This window comes from Magnolia sinica, chromosome 18 (assembly GCF_029962835.1).
Source record: "Magnolia sinica isolate HGM2019 chromosome 18, MsV1, whole genome shotgun sequence".
In the NCBI taxonomy this organism is placed as follows: domain Eukaryota; kingdom Viridiplantae; phylum Streptophyta; class Magnoliopsida; order Magnoliales; family Magnoliaceae; genus Magnolia; species Magnolia sinica.
In genome coordinates, this window is record NC_080590.1 from 31833614 (window position 1) to 31855835 (window position 22222).

Genomic DNA, 22222 nt, shown 5'->3' on the forward strand with positions numbered 1-22222 from the left:
ATATTAATATAAAATAAACATAATATATTATATAGCATGTGGGACTTCCCACCATCCCAAAATGGATGGTGGATTTCACCTGAAATGTGGTGGGCCACACCGTTTGATGGATGGAGTAGATTTAACGCAATTCGGTGGGGCCCACATCATTCTAGGGGAAAGATAGATAGATAGAGAGAGAGAATGACACGTGAAGGGGAGGGACCCCATCACTATTGGGCCCTCCCAAATACAATGCATACATCAAGTGGGTCCCACAACAAGTGGGCCCTTAAAATCAAAAACAACAGTAGATCACCCACCTCTAAGCCTTCTTCTTGCTCCCCTAGCCTCCTTAGCTCGTATGCTTAACCTTTGATAGTGGGTGATGGGATTTTGATGGTGGGGATGAGGGATGAGAGGGTGGGAAATGGGCCACACTTGTTGCTCTTGGAATTGCTTGGGAAGGCTTAGACGTATGGAGCTTGGGACAGTAGAGATAGAATGAGGGAAAGAGAGAGAGAAAAATATTAAAGGGATGGGTGATGTGGTGGTTGTAATGAAGAGCTATGGGTTTGCTTGATTTTTTGTAAAAGAGGGATGGTGAGGGGAGAGAAAGTTGACTTAAGGGAAAAGGAGGGATGGGTTGGTTGTACTTGGGGTAAGGTGTGACTTGATTGATTGATTGATTGATGGGACATGTTGTAGAGATTCCCTCAAAATTGGTAACGCGGGGCGTTTCTTAGAAACGAACGCTGGCCCACATCTCCTGGCTTGGGCATCAGTTCGGTGCGCAAGTCGCGGCGACAGCGCGGTCGCTATGATACAAGTTTTGGTTCGAGCCAACTTCAATATGCGGGATCCAGCTTAGGATCGTGCACAAACGTCAGATATGGGTCGAGGATTGTCGGAATTCGCCCGGAAGGACTGTGGAAGCCAACGGAACAGTACGGACTAGGATATGGGCTTTACAAAGGCCATCAGTCGGACCGTTACCTTCTCTAAGGATGTGAGTGAAATGAAAAGACCCCCTAATCCATTTTTCTAAATCATTATAGGACAAGGGGCTCAGAAATAAAACCGATCCAAATTTTATGTGGACCACACCATAAGAATAGTAGTGATCGAAATGACCTCCACTAAAACTTCTTATGGCTCACAAAAGTTTTGGATCATGCTAATATTTTTTTTTGTTCTAAACCCTTAACAACATTAAGAATGGTTTAAAACCGTTCCTAAAATTTTGCTCCTAAATATGTGACCGTTGGCACTAGAACGGTTTAGAACCGTTCCTAAAATTCCATTTCTAAAATTTGAAACGGTATCCAAAACGGTTCTGAACCGTTCCGGTTTTTTTGCGATGCCTCATTTAGGAACAGTTTTAAATCATTCCTGAAGCATTTAGGAACGGTTTAAAACCGTTCCTAAACGATAATTTTGATGTAGTGTCATCTATGCATTCAAGGCATCCCAACTTAATGATTTGCCATTAAGGTGGTAGCTGCAGGATCCTTGAATGCGGAAGTTCATTCCCCAATCTACTCTATTGAATGTCAATGAGGAGGGTGGATTGGGGGATGAACTTCCATGAGAGAAAAGGCTTAGGGTATATGATCTAGGGTTAAACACACAAAAACACTCTCTATTTTCTCTACCAACAACCAAGGACAAGCTCTCATTAAATAGGCAAAAGGTTCCAACAGATATAAAACGGTCACATTTTTGACAGAGTTCGATATCATCGAGCAAGGTTGATATCATCGAGCGTATACTCTCGATAGCATTGACTAGCCACTCGATGACACGAACTCAACTGTTAAACGCTTTTAAAACTTTTTGCCAACTGGTCGAGAAAATCGAACATGCGTCGATGTCATCGGATTTCAAACTCCGATTTCATCGACGCGGGTTCGATTCCGCGACATTTGAAAATAAGAGAGCAATTACCTTTTAAAATATTTCAAGTAAGATATGATCGAGCATCACTCGATATCATCGGAATTTGAATATCGATGATATCAATGACAGTGTCAATTTATCGATAATTCCAAGGAAATTTTCCTATATGCTTGCTGGACAGTTTATGTCCTAATTCGATGACATCGATCATGTCTCGTTACGATCGATATTTGAATATCGATTTTATCAAGTGACCCTTGATCCAAAAAAGATTAACCTGAAAACTTGCTAAAAAGATGTGTCCCAATCCGATATCATCAAAAGTCTTCCAATATCATCGAGATTTGAATTTCGAAGATATCAAGGAACCCTTCAATATATCGAGGATTACATGATTTGCCTTAGCAGAACTTTGGACACAACAGACCAGATGTCGAATTTAACGAGTCTGCTCGATGGACTCGAGATTCAAATTTCGATGATATTGATGAGTTCATCAATTCATCGATAATTCAGTCCAGATGTCTTTGTGGTTGCTAAATTGAAATGGCCTAGCTATATGTCCTAGAGGGGGGGTGAATAGGACGATGCCAAAATAAAACTTTAACAGCGGAATAAAGAAAGATAGCCAAATAAACTAAATTAAATCACAATGCTGAAATAAAAGCAACCTCACTAAACAAGTATTAAGAGGTTAATCCGAATTCAGCTCTAAGGACAACCTTACACCATAAAAACCAAGGGTTTATGGCAGGACAACCTTATTTCTAGAACGACCTTTGTATCAAAAACTCAAACTGGAGAGAAATAAATAAATAGAAAGGAATTGAAATAAATTGCAGGAATTTAAAACTAAATTATTACAACATTCCCACTGTGCTTGAAATGTAAATTTTACAACATTCACATCCACACATACATTCCACAAATCTGAATGAAAAAAGATATAAAACTTAAGCAAGCATTCAAACTACAAGACAAAGAATTATAGTAGCTCGCCTGTGTGTACACCAACTGTTCAACAACAGCCACACAGTGCTACTCCACTCCTAATATCCTCACACATGGGATATCAGCGTTCACTATCAAAGATAGGTTTTTCAGGCTCACCCAAAACCTTCACAATTGTGTTTTTCTCTGTGGGCTTACACAATTAAAAAAAACCCCTCTTCTGAGTTTTCCTGGCTCTCCTCAAATAACCAATACAATGAGATTTTTTTAGCAAATTCCAAAAGAAAACCAAATGAAAGTAAATTACACAAACGTAAAATACCTGAATTTCTCCTTCATTGTAGCGGCCCAGAAGAACCATGTTGGAGTAGAGATTTGAATGTCGAAGTTCAATGTCCAATACTCTCTTTGTAATGGTTCCAAGTTCTAACAGATTTTAAATTAAACCAATTAGGCATAGCTCTATTTGATTTTGATTCCAAGAAGACAGAATACAACAATTCCACTTTTCAAATAAATTAGAATACAGAAACAAAATCAAATAAGGAAAGCTAAAGAAAGAGAATATTAAATAAGCACACTTAGCTTAAAATGGAGCACGGACTTATCTCTCAGAAGGCCGAATTAAATTAGCTTCAATTTCATCTTTTATTCTGAGATTCGTTTTCTATTTATAGGTGAGCAAATCACGTCTTCGACTGGTCTAAAGTCCTCTACGACTGGTCATAGAACCAACAGATATTTGAAAATTCAGGCGCGATAAGATTGATAGTTTCACAACTGGTCGTAGGTGGTCTACGACTGGTCGTAGGTCCCCTTCAACAGGTCGTAGGTTTCACACGACTAGTCGAAGATAGCCAATCTTCATCGCTATACATTGAGTCGTAGCTCTACGACAGATCGAAGAAACAGTCGACACTGTTCATATGACTAGTCGAACAAACCCTAAGACTAGTCAAAGCCAAACAGAAAATATTCGAATTTTGCAACAACCTTACGACTGATCTAGGAAATTCTTAGACAGGTCGAAGCAGTGCTAGGACTAGTCGAATAAAGTCCAAGACTAGTCTTAGAACAGCTTAAACTTACATATATAAAACATATGAATTATGTATCCAGAATGACCTACTCTAAAGGTCAACCTAAGGTCAATCATACCTCAATAGTGAAGTAAGGACATTGAAACTTAGAAACAAGAGACCTTTGAAAGTAGCAAGGCTTGAAGTTTTGATGAAGCTCAAACTTGAAAGCTTCTTGAGATCATGAGGTTGAACTTGAAAGCTTCTTGAGATTCTTGACTTGTGAACAATGCTTGTCAAACAAAGCTGATCTTGAGTAGAGCATTGTTTTTAAAGATGCAAGCTGCATAACAGTGTCTTTGGCACCATAAATTTGACAACAAAAAGAGCTATAAACTATAGCACTTACATAGACACCTTAGGTCCTCATTTCGATAAGATCAAGTGAGCTTTAAGGACATCGACAACAGGGTTCGATTTCATCGAACCACATGTCGATAAATCCACAAAGGTAGAAAACTTTAAAGATTTTCCTAATTTTGAAAAAAGTTTTTTATCCAAAAACCTAGGGTGTTCTATGCAATTTTAAGGGTTTTAATTACCTGGTGTTTGAAGACATGGGGATGTGAGGCTAAGTTTTACCTGTGACGAGTTCGGGCACACATCTTATTGAGGCAGACGCTTGATCAATCTTCCTATAGGGCTCCTTTATCTAGCTGACTCAACACTCACGCTAATTGACAAACTAAGGCACTTTCATAAACTATTTTGGAATGACATGATATGTATGAATCTGTGAGGAAAATTCCTACTGAGTTTTCACTCACCTAATCATGTGGTTGCACCAAATAGATGCAGGAATGTGGACAGGTGAAGACCTCTATGATGGGTTTCCAAGGATGGCTGAGCTGGAGTTTAGCAAGGAAGAATTCTATGTGAATGTTGTTGAGCCATTAGAGCTCTAGGATTTACTTGCTTTTATACTTCAGATTTTATATTTTGTTTGAATTGTAATAATAATTCCTTACTGTGAGATTTCATTTTTCTTTCCTATACTTGTATTAAACTCCCTAGTTGTTTCTCATAATATCCTTAGCTTACATAGCAGTTACCTCACTTTGTGTCATGAGAATTACCATTTATTAGTTGTATGATGGTCCATTTTATAACGTAATACTCGGGTTCTCAATGAGGAGCGGCTATCCTTGGGTTATGAGAACCAGGGTGTTACAATTGGCTATCTAGAATTTTTTCCCTTCTTCTCAGAGGTTCCTTTCGTATCATCCACTCTTTCTGTGAAGCAAATAGTCCTACCGACAGTTTGGCCAAGCTTGGTAGCAGCTCTCAAACCAACAAATTCTTTCCTTCTCTCGCCTCCTTACCTTGAGTCATGAGGGGCCTCATTCTCCTTAACAAGGCAGGCTTTGGGACCATCAGAGCGCATTCCTCGTAGCAGTATGCCTAGCCCCGTCTTTCTTTTTTGGGTTGTTTATGGCGGCCTTCAGGTCCTCTTGGAGCCGCTTTCTTTTATCTTGTTTTCGTCTTTAGAAGTTCGACATGACAGGAGAGGTCCGGAATCTTTTTGTTGGGACCCTCCTGAAAGCTTGTATATTTCTCAGATTAATGAACTTTAGTGGCATAGGCCCACTTTTCTTATTAAAAAAAAAAAAAAAAAAAAGCAACCCCTTACTTATTTGGCCTTTTTTTAACCAAAATAAGCCTATCTTATCTCATGATAAACAAGCAATATCAATCCTCCATTGGTCCACTATCATACATCCTTTTACTTCTCTAGAGAGTTCATCTGCAACCCTAAAGATTCTGTCACCATCTCCACCACTACCAATTCTAGCAAGGCAATCCGCCACTGATTTACCATTTTGATTAAATCGAAGGCCTACAACTCGGTTCATTAAGTGCATCCAAACACACCATTGACCAGCATGTAGGGAAAATGATAGGATATTCTGCTGGTGGAGGACACTTCAATGTCCGTAGAAGGTGGCTCGTCTTCCATCTATAAACTTTGGTGGTCATTTATAGCTGAGTTCCACCTCCAATTCCATGTTGATCCCCTTTGTGTGGTGGAAACATGTGCCAAGGATCTACCAGCAAGGAGATCAATCAAACTTTTTTTTTTGTAAGAAGCAATTTCCATTGAAATAGGGGAGAAATTACAGTAATTCAGGTGGTCCTGGACAACAAAAATATCCACAGGGCACCTATCATATCCATATACAAAACCCACCCACAAAGATTCGCCTAAACGAATGCTCTAATAGCACCTAGACCCACCTTATCTAACAAGAATAATCCCCTAATATTAATGGGAAGATTCTTCACCTAGTCTTTTTTATTATTTTATAAAAGAAAGATGCCTCCATTTCAATATAACAAAAGGAGTACAAAGGGGAAACAAGTCGCCCCCAAGATTCGGGCTTCCCCTAACAAAAGGGGGGGGGGAGCCTATCATAAAGAAAGAAAATACGGCCAAGGGAGGCCACAAAAGGGGGCCAAGACCACTAGTGCTCCTAACTGACTGAACCTAAACCCAACCTGTCCAGAAAAAGCAGATCCCTGACTTCGTGAGGGAGATCTAGACAGGCAGAAAACAGAGCCGATCCTTGATTTACGCTACCTAATTTGGCCAAAAAGTCCACCGGTCCATTACCCTCTCTACAAATATGAACAAAATTTACATTTAAGGAGGCGGTGAGGCTCTTGATTCTCGTGACCCAATAACTCCATTTCCATCCCTGGCAAGAAAGCCCTGAGAGAAACCACACCACCGAAAGGGAGTCAGATTCCACAATAATGTTGGAGAAGCTGTGATGGATGCAATGCTGTCGACCGTCAAGTATAACATGAAGCTCCACTCTAGTGTTCGAAGCGCAGCCGTAACCTGCATAAAAACTGAAGCAAAACTCGCCTTTGTCTCCTCTGCAGACGCCCCCACCACCGGCTACCCCTGAGTTACCCCTGGAAGAGCCGTCAATATTCAACTTCACCCAACCCTATGGAGGTTTGGTCCAGATGCTGGGGCTGCCATGAAATGCCTAAAGCCTCCAATGCCTTGCTAAATGAAATCGCACAGGATTAAGGGGGCTTCCAATTTTCCAATAGACAACGAATCCAGCCTATAACCCGTAAGATGATCACACGAACATTCATGATTACCCCGTCAAATTTCGACGCATTTCTCCCATTCCAAAGTTCCCAAAGAATGAAATAAGGCACCATCTTCTTAAAAGGTGGGACGGCCCGTTCGTAGATCGCAAACTTCACCAATGGACCAGCCATCTCTCCACTGACGGTAATGGTCTAAGCTGGATATCATAAATACGAGCAAAATGGGCCCAGACCACTCTCGCTAGGCCGCTCCACATAAACAAGTGGATAGCAGATTCCACCGCAGGTCTCTACGTCAGCTGGAGGCCCTTCACACAATAGCAGTAGCAGGAGGCAAGCTGAATCCCACGTGTTTGGATGGCAGCATCAACCGGCAATGCCCCCCTTATAATTCTCCAGGTTAGTAAGGGGATCTTGGGCAGTAGTTTAACGTTCCAAATATTCGTTCCCCAAGCCGTGTTTGGGCTGCGCATCCTGCAAACATCCCATGCCAACGAAATAGAGAAAACACCACACAAATTTGGCTGCCAAACAGGAGAATCTGGGCCATCAGATATGCATTGCCCACCTTGGAAGATTTCATCAATTACCTACTAAGGGAGAACCGAGTAGACGGCCTATGGTGGAAGCAGGCCCATCCTGCCTAGGATATCGCTGACCTGAAGAGGCCGAAGTCGCGAAGGGATATCACATGACGTCCTACCCTCCAGCGGCCCACCACCTGTCCAGTTAGAGGTCCACAAGTCCAAATTACCAACACCAATCTGCCACTGAACTTGAGCTTCTAAAATCGGGAACAAGCTTCTAATTTTCTTCCATAAGGGTGAGACAGAGTTCATAAACTGCGTCTGACCCGCAGTCTGCAAGTCGTGGGCATATCTGGTCTACATGAATGAACCTCACAGCCCCTTGTCTGCTTTGTACTTCACAATCCAAGCCATTTTGAGACGGCATGCCTTTATGACTTTCGAAAGGTTCCTAATTCCCAAACCCCCTTCCGGCTTTGGCGTTGTAATGGTCCTCCATTTCTTCCAATGGAGTTTCTTTTTTCCATCAGCCCAACCCCAAAGGAAGTCAACAAAACGAGTTTCCAAGCTCTTCAGGACCCCAACTAGGACATGGGTCGCTGCGAGAGTATGAATCGGGACACTAGCCAAGACATGCTTCACTAATGTGGCTCTACCTGCTATTGACAAGCAACGAGCTTGCCAACCTTTGATATGTCCATCCACCTTGTCCACAAGTTTCTAAAAAGAGTCCTTCCTTCTGCCCATAAGATTCTTCACCTGGTTGAAGAAGCTCCTGGACTGATTTTGACCACTACCAAAAAAACGGGCAAAGGCTACGGATTTAATCCGTAGCCATATGCCTAATTGGCTTGCCAACCCCCCCTAAATTCACCACTCTTTTCATGCACAAAGCTTGTACAACAGAAGAGTGTGGTGGGAATGTAAGATAAACTCATAGCTCCTTGGATGTCCTTTGGCCACATAATTGGTAGTAATCTGAACAAACCAGAATTTCTTTAGAAAGAAAACATAATTTTAAGCATTTCCTAAGATTTCCAAAGATTAGTTGTAAACATTGTGTATTAGAAAATCGATTTGATACACCTAACATAAGCTACATTTGGCTCATGGCCACTCTAAGAACTGCGAAATGGGGTTCTTTTGTGTTTATTGGTAAAGAAAGGGCATTTTCATATGCATATACACTGTTGTTCCATGATTTTTGGAACTTCTACTCCTATAAATCCCAAATTAAAAGAGATTCCTAATTCAAGAAAATTTGCAAGACAAGATTTCTCATTCTCCTTCTCATAGTATTAGAGTATGTTGGGGTTTACTCCATAAGGACACAGCATGCGCCGCTCAATGCAGGTTAGATATCAAGGCAATAATGTTTAGTCATTTTCCATGGTATCCTAGGCACCTGGCATATTAATAATGCTTTGCTACACCGCGGCCATTTCAATTTTGGTGGTGTACCAAATGCCACCTTAAGGATGTTGATTGAAAGGGATTTTATACACTGCTATGGATGACACTGGAATTCTACATGAGAAGAAATTAGTAGGGATAGGTGTGGGTCATATTTCAATGATTAATCCATATATGAAATTAGTAGGGATAGGTCTCCTCTGATCCCCATATATGAAATTTTTTAGTTTTCTCAAAAAATAATAAAAAATAATAAAAAATTAGCATCTAGGTGTGGATCATATTTCAATGACTAATCCATTTTTGTGATGAAAAGAGAGAGAGAGAGAGAGAGAGAGAGAGAGAGAGAGAGAGAGAGAATCAACAGTATTCATTTATTTTTTCTAATGAAAAGAAGTATATTGAGAAAGGAGCTAAGCTATACAAAGAAGACCGACTCATAAGGAAAAAAAACAAGGCTAAAGGCCGGACTGCAACACAAAAAGACGCCCGGCTGCTTAACTCAATCAGCCCACAATAGAAGAAGAGGAGCCAGTTCCTGCACCTACACTTATTACTCACTTTGATGATGTTAGTCCAAGTATGCAAGTCCCTATATATTCCCTCACCCATAACTCATCTTTTTTTCTTTTTTTTAGAAGAAGGTGGATCGTGGCCACCATGTATATATAAAAGATGAGATGTACAACCTTTCAGGCGGTTCCAACAAAAAGAATCATAGCCGCCTATCATATGGAGCAATTACAGAGCAAATGCAAAGGGAAAAGAAAAAATCTGAGGCCATGGAATGCCCAGGAGAGCCGGCAGCTATTTAAGACAGGGGAAGCAGTGGAGTGGGAATGGTCCAGGCGAGGGGGTGGGCAGCAACGATTGGGAAGGGCCCAACCAGGTGGAGGGGGGTCGACTATCCAATCCCTGACTTGGGATTTCAACGTCTCAGCGAACCCACTCCTGCTTTGTCTAGGACCAGAGACCCTCTCACGTGTTTGGGAAGGATGTGAGGAGAAAGGAACAATCTGTCAGGAGCACCACTGCTAGCAGTGTTGGCGAGGCCATCGACTACGGAATTACCTTCCCTATAGGAATGATTGAATCGAATGGTGAGGGTTTGAGCCAGGAGATGAATGGTTTGAAGAATGTACCAAAGCTTCCATCCACAAAAAAAAAAAAAAAAAATCTGGGGTCGAGACTGCTTCAAAGAGGATCTTGGAATCAGTTTCCACAACAATGGTTGATATGCCCATATCATTGCAAAATTTCAATCCGTCAGCCAGAGCGCGAGCTTCCACTATCATGTTGGAGAGGATGCCATAGTAGGAGTGGAAGGCAAAAATGAAATTCCCTTCACAATCTCTACGTATACCCCCTCCACCACTAGCCCCAGGATTCCCGTGAGAAGATCCATCGACGATTAGCTTCAGCCAAGGGGCAAGGGGCCTTTGCCACTTCATAACCTTCAATCGGATGGTTCTGAGGGACGGCGCTAGTTGGGAAAAACCATGGATTGTAAGGCCTTCCAAGGCTCTGAGGTTGATGCTCGGCATAAGAGAGCCGAGGTCCAGGATCCATTTGGTGATTTGGGAAATGATTCAAATTGGGTTGATGGGCTTGTTGTTGAAAATAGCTCTGTTTCTTCCTAGCTAGATTTCCTAGAGGATTATGGGGAAGGCCAGCTTGTGAATGAGCCTCCGGTAGGAAGAGAAGGAAGTGGAAGAAGACCATTGAAGGACGTAGTCTTGAATGGATTGATCTTGGATTAGCGGGACTTGGAATAAGATGACAAAATGGCCCCAAATTTGGAATGCTATTTCACTATAGCAGAAAAGATGATCGATATCTTCAACCTGAGGACCAGCAATAGCAGGAGGGTGATGGCGAGAGTTGACGGGCTTGGTGGAAGGGAAGGAAAAGGTTGTTGTGGGTGGGTGAGAAGTTGGAGGGGTGAAGGTCTGAGCAGGGGACAGAGGTGCTGGAGGAAGTTGAGAAAGGGGGGGCTGTAATGGGCTGGCGAAGATGGGCTACAGGGGGTGTTGAGACGGCCTGGAGAAGGTGGGCTAATCTGAGGGATGAGAGGACTAGGAATGGGAGATGGGATGGTGGTGGGAATTTCTCCGTGGTTAGAGCTGGGCAGGTGATTGACGAGTGGGAGGGGCATGGAGGTGTTTAGCTGTGATCCCACAACAACTGCATTTTGAGGCTAAGCTGATGTCAAGGCGTTGAAAGGCTGAATCAACAAGGATCGCATGATACATAATCTTCCACAGGAGGATGGCTATCTTGGGAGGGATGATTTTATTCCAGGCCCATTGGGTCCAATGTTTCTCAGGTCTTTGACTTCTCAGCGCATTCCAAGCTGAATTGGAGGAGAATTTGCCATTTGGAGTCAACTTCCATACCAACCTATCACGTCAATCTGACATATAGACTCCACTATCAAGGATGGCCCGAATTGCTGAAGTAGGGAGAAGGTGAGCTACCAGTGTCAAATTACAGGATCCTGCTAGGCCCTAGAAGTCTAAAAGAAGGGCTTTACTGACTTGGGGATGAGGAGATACTAAAGCTGCTTGGAATAGGAGACCATTGTCAGTCCAATTGTGTAGCCAAAATGAGACTTCCCCTTTGCCAATAAGCCATTTAGAGTTGAGGATGGTGAATTGAAGGGAGCCTCTAATGTCCTTCCATAACCTGAAACTAATAGTTCTGGATGGGCTACTAGAAGTGAGGAATTTCTGAAGATATCTAGTCGTGAAGAACCCGGCCCAAAGAGAATCTCCCTGGATGAGACTCAAGGCTATCGTACATCTACTAGCTCTCATGGAGTCCACAATCCTTTTGGATTTCGAGCCCTCCTTCAAAGAGGGGGTAACAAATTTCAGACCATCTAACCCAATGACGTTTCTTAGATCTGTCAGATGTGCCCCAGAAGAAGGACGCAAGGACTCTCTCAAGGTGGCTGCATGCTTTCTTTGGGATGTTGATGGCCGAAAGGATGTGCATGGGAATGCTGGATAAGACATGCTTGATGAGGGCTAGCTTAGCTGCCTGGTTGAGGAGTTTGGCTTTCCACCCAGCAATTCGAAGCTCGATTTTTTGGAGGAGGGGAGAATGTGGATGTAGTGGATCCTGCCTTTGTGGAGGGGAACTCCCAAGTATGTGAAGGGGAGGGATCCTGGCTGAAAGCCAGATAATCGGGCTACTTGTCTGGCTTTGGGGGGAGTAGCTTTCTTGGGAAGGATGAAGCAGCTCTTTGACGGGTTGACTCTCTGGCCAGAAGCTTGCTCATAGGAGAGAATAAAAGTGAGAAGGGCTCGAATCGAGGAGGACCTGCCATTCAGAAAAATAATAGTGTCATCAGCAAAGAGCAAATGGGATATAGTGGGGCATCCTCTGGGAATGTTGAAGAGGAGACATCTTCTAGATAGGAATAGTTCCTTGAGGCCCCGAGAGAGGACTTCGGCAACAATAATGAATATGGCTGGGGATAGAGGGTCCCCTTATCACAGTCCCCTGGAGGATTGGAAGAAACCGAAGGGTAACCCATTGATGAGAATAGAGAACCAACTTCCTTCCCAACTTTGCCTCACAATATTGATCCAGTCCTGGTGGAAGCCAAATTTCCCAAGGACAGCGCTAATGAATGGCCATTCGAGCCTGTCATAAGCCTTTTCCATGTCCAGCTTTAAGATGATGTTCCCACTATGGGACTTGCGGTCAATAACATTAGCCATCTCACAAGCAATGGATATGCTCTCAATGATCGACCGGTTTTTGACAAAAGCACTCTGCTCCTCTGAGATAATGGTTAGAAGGATGATAGAGAGTCTGGAGGCTAGGATTTTGGAGAATATCTTCTGAATGCAATTGCATGCATAGACTAATGGGTCGGAAGTTGGCAAAGGATTTCGCATTCTTCTTTTTGGGGATGAGAAAAATGGACGTGCATCGGAATGCTCTAAGATATTGACCTCCTTGAAATAGCTCGATCGCCACATTGTGGAAATCGGTTTGGATGATATCCCAACATAAAGAGAAGAAGCTGCCTGAAAAACCATCTGGGCCCGGGGCACTATTACCCAGAATGGCGAAGATTGCAGCCTTGACCTCATTGAGAGTGGGAGGGCTGAGGAGGGTCACATTGTTGGAGTCAGTAATGAGAGGAGGGATGCAATCAAGGACGGAGGGCGAGGCAATGGAGGTGTTGGATGCAAATAGGTCTGTGAAAAAATGGATTGTCGTATCGCCAATCTCCTGAGTAGACTGTAATGGGGGACCCGATTGAGGCTAAATGGATCGGATGGAGGGTCGTCTTCTCGTCTAGCATAGAGGTGTGAAAAAACTTGGAATTTTAGTCCCCAACCTATAGCCATGTGATCCTAGATCGCTGTTTCCAGAAGATTTCCTCAAGAAGCAAGGCTTTCTTAAGGGAAGCAAGGGCCAGATTAAGGTTGAATCTGTCAACAGAGGATCTGGTATGGAGGAGTCTGGCTTCTGCTGCTGTAACCACATCCTCAGCGATCCTGACATTCTAGAAAACATTCCTAAAAATTCTACAATTCCATGATTTGAGGGTTGATTTAAGCCTATTCATTTTAAGGAGGAGCTTAATCATAGGGCTCCCCTGGACATCTGGCTACCAAGAATCAGAAACTAGGCTGTGGAAACCGTCGTGGTGCAGCCACATATTTTGAAAACGAAAAGGTTTAGGGCTAGTACCTATCACCATTTCCATGGGGGAGTGATCAGAGAATACCCAAGTTAAGTGCTCCACCCTGCATCTGGGAAAAGCCTGCAGCCAGTCTGAGTTGAAAAGCATTTGTCAAGCCTGGCACAACGTCTGCTTTGCCCAGCTCTATTGGTACACCAAGTGAATTTGGAGCCCAAAAATCCTGCATCAATCAGTCCTGCTTCGCCAATGGCTGAGCAGAAGTCATCCATGCTTCTAGGATCAGCCGCTAGGCTCCCTGCTCTCTCATCCTGGCTGATGGTCACATTGAAATCTCCAACAACCAGCCAAGGGCCTGATGTGGAAGAGGATCGGGAAATTAGTTCCTCCTAGAGAAGTTTCCTGTTCATTCTGTTGCAATCAGCATATACAACAGAGATAGTGATTGTCCAGTCACTGTCGTCCGATTCTGCTTTGACTATGATGCATTGCTTTGTGGCCGAAATTGTTTGAAGCTGGTATGGGGGATTAAAAAGAATCTAAATCTTCCCTTCTGTTATGTCTTCAGAGATGGAATGGTGAAATCCCAGTTTGGCAGCTGTGTGGATTCTCTTGCTAGGCCAGACCATAGGTTCCTGAAGAAGAAGGATGCCAGCTCTATGAGAGTAAGTCAGCCTTCTCAGATGCCTCTGAGTTAGAGCATTGCTGGTTCCACGCACGTTCTAGGATAGGACACTAGACATCAGAGTCACATTCCACTCCTACTACCCATTTTTGAAGTCCTGCTAGGCGAAAGCTGTGCCTAATAGAAGTTTTTTTCTGTTGCATGATCTTGTTCCGGATGCAGTTCCCTAGTGTAGGAGGGGGAGCTTTGGGTGAGGGGAGACACTCTGTCATGTCCACCCATAGTTCCATACCTCCACCCGAGCTGTGTGGAATGACGGGAGCTTCTTAAGTTTCAATTTCCGGGTCAGATGCATATCTAGAAGAGGAGTCATCAAGTTCAAAGCCTGAATTAGCAAAGGACTGAGCAACCTCCTTGCTGTCGAAGAGAACATCACCTAGCCCTAGTCGGTCCTCTTGAAATTCCTGTCTGTTAATCATAGTTTGGACTAATTGAGCTTCTATCTCTGGGTTCCACGTAGGCAGACAGGTAGTAATGGAGGGGCCAGGAGATTTGGTTACTGATATGGAAGGAGGAGGCCGGCTCTAGATCATAGGGAGAATGGAGGATTGAAGGGTTGCAGGGGACTAGTGCAGGGGCTAGATGATGACTGGTGAGGCTTGGAATGGGGGGGATAGGATAGGGGTTGTGGTGATAAGGGGGTTAGCAGGGGTGTGAGATTGGTTCATGTTGGGGCTAGGGCTATGGCCAAGGTGGTACTTGGACGATGTGGTAGGAGGATTGGTGGGACTGGCGGGGTGTGGAATGGGAGAGGTTGAAATAGCAGGCTACTAGGTTATGTTGGGTGGATTGGTAATAGGGATTGGAGGGTCATTGGTAGTGGCTTGGTTGGTTGGGACATATCCGCAAACAGGAGACGGGTGTCCAGAATTGGAGGTATTGGGTTGGGGCAGATGGTTTTCACCAGTCTCCATATCTCATCCTAATTATGGTGAACCTAGTGCACAACCTTTTTATGTAACATTTAGACTGTTAAATCAAATGGCTACGATGATGAAACGGCAACAGGATCAATTTGTTGATCAATGGCACATGTTGTTCACATTAATCCAGACACAATAGAACCCTCAAAATGCTTCCCCTTATAGACCTGAGTATCCAGGAGAGGTGGATCTACTTGAGAAATTTACCAAGTTGTGTCTATCAGTCTTTTAAGGTAGTTCTGATCCATCGATCATTGAAAATTGGATGAAGCAAATAAAGAAGATGTTGGAGGCTATGAACGGCTAAGAAAACCAAAAAGTAAGACTGATGTCATTTGTACTTGAAAGTGAAGCAAATACACACACACACACACACACACACACACACACGGTGGGAAGCAAACAGAAGAACAGTTCCAACTAGTCACATATGGACGTGGGAGGAGTTTTATAATAAATTCTATGAGAAATATTTCTCGAAGGCATTTCGCAACCAGAAAATGGTGAAACTCATGAACATGGAACAAGGGTCCATGACCTAAATTGTATTTGAATATGAAGAGATTGTTTTGGTGAAAGAATATGAATAAAGAGATCATCGATTATGTCTCTTGGTGTTTTACTTACCGACAGATCATCAAAATCCATCATAATTATTACAGCCTTTGAAAATACCTTAATGGAAATGAAATTGTATCCCCATAAGCTTTATTATTGGGCTACCCAATACTCGAAAGAATCATGACTCAATTTTGGTGATCGTTGATTGATTGACGAAGTTAACATATTTTATTCCCATACGCATCAACTACTTGATGGACAAACTTGTCAAGCTGCATATCAAGAAAGTAGTACATTTTCATGGAGTGCCTAGTTCCATCTCATCAGATCGCGACCCTCAATTTATATCATAATTTTGGACAAGCTAACAAGAAGCTATGGGCACCACTTTAGACTATAGTACAGATTATCATGCCCAATCTAATGGGTAGACAAAGCAAATAAATCAAATATTGGAAGACAAGTTGCATACTTGCACACTCGATTAAAGGAAGTTGGGATGATAATATGCATGCATTTCATTGAGTTTGCCTATAACAACAGTTACCAGGAGAGCATAGGGATAGCATTATATGAAGCTTTATATGGTCGTTCATGCCGTGCACCTAATTATTAGACATAGATTGGTGAGAAGAGATTGATTGGGCCAGTTATTATGCATGAGACTACTAAGAATGTAGAGATTATAAGGAAGTGTCTACAAGTTGCACAAATCCGAATTAAGCAGATAACAAAAAAAAATGTGACTAAGGGTACTTTATAGGAGACTACCAATTTTTGAAGGTCTCTCCATTAAAAGGACTTGTGCATTTCAACAAGAAGGGAAAGCTTGCACCTTGCTATATCAGACTTTTCGAGGTGTTGGAGTGGATTGGAGAAGTTACTTATCAGCTTGTGCTACCGCCTCAACTTGCAAGCGTCCACATCTTCCATGTTTCAATGCTATGAAAGTATGAAAAGGATGCTCCACATGTCATATATTAGTAAGACCTCGAGATGCATAACGACACATCTTATATGGAAATGCATGTACGCATTTTGGAGTGCAAGGAGCATATTTTCCGCACTAAGACCCTGTCGTTAATCAAAGTTTTATGGACTCATGATGGAGCTGACGAAGCATTGTGGGAGTAGAAAGGAGAAGTTCAAGAAAAGTTTCCTACCTCTTCGATGATGTACCTCAGGTCAATTTCGAGGACAAAATTTTTCTTTTAGGGGGGTAGAATGTAATACCCTAAATTTTGTATGCAAGCAAGAGATACAAATACCCTTCACATAAACAAGTAAACGATTTAAAAATTAAATTTTGTCTTTAAGAAACAAAAGCTACTCAGCTAACCAAGTGATAGAAACACTCTTTGTTGTAGAATAGGTAAAAGGATCGATACCCACTAGTGTAGTAAAATAACTCAAATTTGAAAGAAGAGATGTGATAAAAGAGAGAATGAGAGATTTTCTCCAGACCTCTTAAGAGAGAGAGAGAGAGAGAGAGAGAGGAGACAATTTTTATGGATTTACGTCATTCTGATCGATGATGAAATGTAGAAATTTATGCGTTTTTCAATTTTTATTTCCTTATTTATTTATTTATTTTCCTAATTACATCTTACTGTTTGTTTAAGTGGATTTAAGTATGCAAACTTATTTATTTGGATAGCTTTTAATAAAATTTCTCAAATTTTCCCTTATTTCTCTAATGAATTCGAGAAACTTCTCTTCTATATTCAAGGTGATTATCGTTCGAGGAATATTGTGATTGTCCTTATCATGCCATTCTCTACGTCAATTGGTATATGTTGGGTCTTTCAAAGGAGTTTTGCATTGTGGTCTTCCTCTTTTATTGAGGGCTTCAAGGTATTTAGCAACTTCAATAATTTAGCAAATGATGCGATGTAGAAGATTTAGCAACACCTCAGAGCGAAGCTTTTCCTTGGATCAATGACTTCTAACAACGGATTAGGTAATAATCCCATAAACAATACTCTAGGGAATTATCACTTAACAGATGCAGCTTTCAAGGAGCTAGAATTCCCAATCGTGTTGATCATAAGGCGATGTTGGTGGTGAATCACAGAGTCATTCTTGAGGATGTGGGATCTAACGACGAGGAAATAGATGACATGATCCTCCAAAACCCTGGACGATATGGTGATCGGGTAAATCAGACGGATCAAGAATCTAGGATGAAAGTTGATCTGACTAGCTTCAACGGCCAACTTCACATCGAGGAGTTCCTCGATTGGTTGCTTGAAGTCAAGCGCTTCTTCGACTACATGGATATCCATAAAGAAAAGAAAGTTAAACTTGTGGCTTAAAAGTTAAAGGGTGGAGCTTCGGCTTGGTGAGAACTGAAATTACACGTGGTGTAGGATAACATGGGTTTGTACGAAAGCTTAGTGGAGCTATAGAATGAAGGTTATGTCCTAAAATGGGGTGATCAGGATGAAATAAAAATTTACCAATTAACACACAATTCCTTACATAAATTATTATGTCAATTTAAACTAAGTAATTTAACACTAAGACTTCTAAGCCAATAGTGGTTCCAATCACATAGACTACAATAGATATGACATTCAAGCAACTAGTATATAAACAAGATAGTATACATGTATGTGTGGTAGTGCTCACTATCAAATGTTAGTGCGCTGATTTGTGCATATTTTTTATCAATCGCATGAGTCAATGTATCATATAGTCGGTTGAGTCATTAGAAGTTGAAGACCGAAGACATAAGAAGACATAAGCATCAAGGAGCAAAGAACAAATAAATGAGATGCCTTACTGACCCTAACAACCTAAAACAATCCCTTAAACCTCTATATGACCCTTAACATTATAAGTGAACCTTGTTGATCATCCCTTAGCTTTAGAAGCTTAAATGAAATATGATAAGTAAAGTTATAAGAGGTGCAAAGCTGCTGTGAAATCGTATTTCCAAAACAGCAGACTTTCAACTGGTGCTTGATCTCATCGAGTAGCCCTCGAGGGGTCTTCGATGGCATCAAAGATTGCCTCAAGGGAATCAAGTAGGTAACTTAGATTTGTCTAGTAAGATATAATTTTTTATCCGAGTTTCTCAATGGCATTGAGGACCCATAGAAGGGTCCCCTCATTGCCATCAAAGACCACTCAATGGCATTAAATAGTTATGTGTAAACTGTTTAGTAACAATTCAACTGGAAGCTTGATTTCTCGATGTCATTAAAGGCACGCTTAATGTCGTACAAATTGTTGTCCCTACTAGTGATGGAGCATAACAGAAAAAATGGATCTAGCCTGAGAAGGATGCGAGCAGAGAGAGGCAGGTCTCAGGAGAGACGATCGCAATTGAGAGGAAGGATTGCTCACCCGACCCCAAAAGATGCTCCATCTAGAGGGCAAACGTTTGAAACCCCACCGTCTTCTCTTAAAGAACAGCCATCTTTCAAATACGCAAGGATCAAGGGTTTTCTCTATTCATGGGAAACATCCCTTTTAACTGCTCGGCGACCAACATTCAGAGGATTTTCAAGAAATACAAACGGATATTAGATGTGTATATCCCCACTCTTCCAGGTTTGCAAAAACCTCATGGCTACGCATCCGTTCGATTCCGATATGAACAAGATGCGAAAGCAACCATGGATGTTCTAAACGAGCAGTGTATCAACGGAAGAGTAGTCTCTATGAGATGGGCGAAAGTAAGAGCTCATCAACCATCCAGAATACAGGCATCTATTCCAGCTCGAGTGCAGATGAAATCGCATCCTAATACTTCATACGCCGCGGTGCGGTCGAAGGAACCAACCCATCTTTCAAACAGAATAGAGGAAGAGCCAGATCTTACAACCATTGCAGATCCAGACGCAATGTCCACTCAGCTACAAGAGCTGCAACTTGATCTGGTAGGGAGAGCAGATGGGGCGTACATTTCCATTTTGAAACTATACAAAGCCATCAGAGACTCCAGGTTTGCAAGCTCCTCCATTAACATAACTAGGATTTCACTAGAGAAATTTCTGATTACATTGAATTCTAAGGAATAACTTGTCGACTTCCTAGCGGATTCGAAACTGCATAGACATATGGGCTTATTTTCAGTCAACAAGTGGTCAACAGGGGAAGTGATGGGAAGTGAAGGGAGATGGATCAAATTATTTGGAATCCCTGTGCATGCCTGGATGGAAGCTTTGATGCTTGATCTAGCCAACTATTTTGGGTCTACAATCCAGATTGATCCCATTAGCAGCTACGAAATATTTCAGGTGTTCGCCCGGATCAAAGTGCTACACTGACTAATCTCCCACCCCCAACCTAAAATCCATATTATCCTCAATGTAAATGATATATGAGCATGCAATGCACATGGGACAAAAAAAGTAAATGAAACATGATGGGAAGATAGTACCTGGATGAAGAAATCAGGAGGATCTTCTACAGAGATCTCCGCATGGAAGCGAGTCAACAAGAGAGTGAAAAGAACTAACCTAGAATGATGTAAAAAGTAAACTAACCTAATGGCATAAAACCATCTAACCTAGAACAACATAAAGTAAACTACCTTGGTCTTATGAAAGCAAGGAAAAAACTACTCAGTCATGTTGCAAGGTTTCTCTTCCGCCAATATCTTAATAAGTTTCTCAGTAAGTTCCTCAACAGGTTTATCCAAAAGCCCTTTTTGCAATAGACTTAGACGCCCTGGAGCATGACTTTCTAAAGAAACTTATGTACCTCACAAGAAATTTTTCGTTGAATTGCTTGAGGTATCCAGAGTATATACGATTTACCTGTGACAGAAGAAGTTTCAACGTTAGTATCCCATGGTGAATCAGAGACTACAAGTAGATGAAGTTCAGAAAACTTCTCAGGAAGTGATGTAGTCTCAACACATTTTGAAGTGTCAAACTTCGATTTAATTTTCAGCTCCTCCTTTAATGGTAGACAGTTAGGATCTGGGAAGGGAGGGACTTCAGAGTAAGGGTTCTCTCGGTCCGTGACAACTACCGAGATGTTGTCTTGGAAGGCATCCGCTATTTCTTTAATCATAGGCTCATTTGAATCTGGAAGGTGTGCCAAGCAATTGTCCAAAGAGTTGAAAAATTCAACTAAGAGTGACTTATTTTTCACATTGACATCTGTAATGAAATGCTCAAGGATTCCATCATTTTTAAAAGTAGATGGAGGTATGCACTCTTGCTTTTGCCCTGCACAGACAAATTGAGGATCAATTAGCGATGCATTGATGTGAGAACTCTATTCATCGGTACCACGACCGTAGCCATTGGTGCCGTAGCCATAGGTCTAAAAGCTATGGCTACGGCTATAAACCGTAGCTATATAGATAATAGATACAGATTAAAGCCGTAGCCGTTGCTTCTATAGTGGTCAAGGATTTACGACTACGGCTTATATCTGTAGCCAAAAGTTGGGCAACAACCGTAGCAATAGGCTGAAATTAGCAACAGCTACAGTTTTCAGATACAATGCTACGGTTAATAGCCGTAGCTAATGAATGTATAGATACGGATTAAATCCGTAGCAATATTATTCGTAGTTTAAAATTACATACAGCTACGGAGTTTATCTGTAGCGAAAAGTAGAATGAGAACCGTAGCAAAAAGCTAATTTTAGCAAGAGCTACGGTTTCAACAAAGGGCTACGGTGGATAGCCGTAGCTAATGCTTGTTGTTAATAGAAAATTTAATTAGTAATGGCAACTCTTACCATTGTAGTACACCCTGATAAATCATTCATTCATTCAATCAAACACAATCATTCATTTTCATTCACAAAAGTACAATGCCAACATAATAATAGTTATATGTCTATTTAAAGTTCTCATTAACAACAAGATCCAATCGGCATCGATAGTAAATACTCATAATCACTTGCTCTTACAACTATTCCCACCTCCGGTGTCTCTTCATTTTCTTCTGTTTCCATTGCCTCGCTGGTATCAATGCCTTTGGTTTTAAGGAACGGTGTGAAACCCTTCTGCTGCAACTCGAGGACCAGATCTGCTCTCTTCCTGTTACTTACAATAATCTCTCCTTCTACCACCCCAATGATGAATCGGACTTTGTTAGACAATCTCAACAGCTTTATTTCAAGATTATCCAACATTACTTTCCGCATGAAAGTAGCAAGTCAATACTACCATCTTCTCAATTACCAAAAAGAAAAAATGGGGGGCCTAAATCAAAGCTCACCTTTCTCTTTATATAGAACTCAAGTCTTAAATGAAAGAATTCTTCAAGAACTGCAAGAAAATAAGGCACGGTGATGAGAAAGCATATATAGATTTAAGAAATTCATAGCAAGTACATAGAATAAGCAAGCTTACTTTGTTCGGGACTGTCATATTTCTTGATGACACCCCTCACGTCGAATGAGCATATCAATGATCTTACCGAGACTGAACATGATGAGCATATCAATGATCTTACCGAGACCGAACATGGCCATCCCAAGACCTGCATTCGACAAGATTG

General features: G+C 41.8%; 2 protein-coding genes across 2 annotated transcripts; one reads left to right on the forward strand and one right to left on the reverse strand.

Moving 5' to 3' along the window:
* Window positions 1-7267: 7267 nt before the first annotated feature.
* Window positions 7268-12825, reverse strand: LOC131232338 (uncharacterized). Its single transcript, XM_058228572.1, has 4 exons — window positions 12419-12825; window positions 12045-12241; window positions 7881-8160; window positions 7268-7451 (listed from the first exon to the last, which is right to left on the reverse strand). Exons 1-4 carry the CDS (start codon window positions 12823-12825, stop codon window positions 7268-7270), a joined length of 1068 nt encoding a protein of 355 aa, XP_058084555.1.
* A 6385-nt stretch (window positions 12826-19210) lies between these two features.
* Window positions 19211-19777, forward strand: LOC131232339 (serine/arginine-rich SC35-like splicing factor SCL28). The gene has a single exon (XM_058228573.1). It carries the CDS (start codon window positions 19211-19213, stop codon window positions 19775-19777), a length of 567 nt encoding a protein of 188 aa, XP_058084556.1.
* Window positions 19778-22222: the final 2445 nt, after the last annotated feature.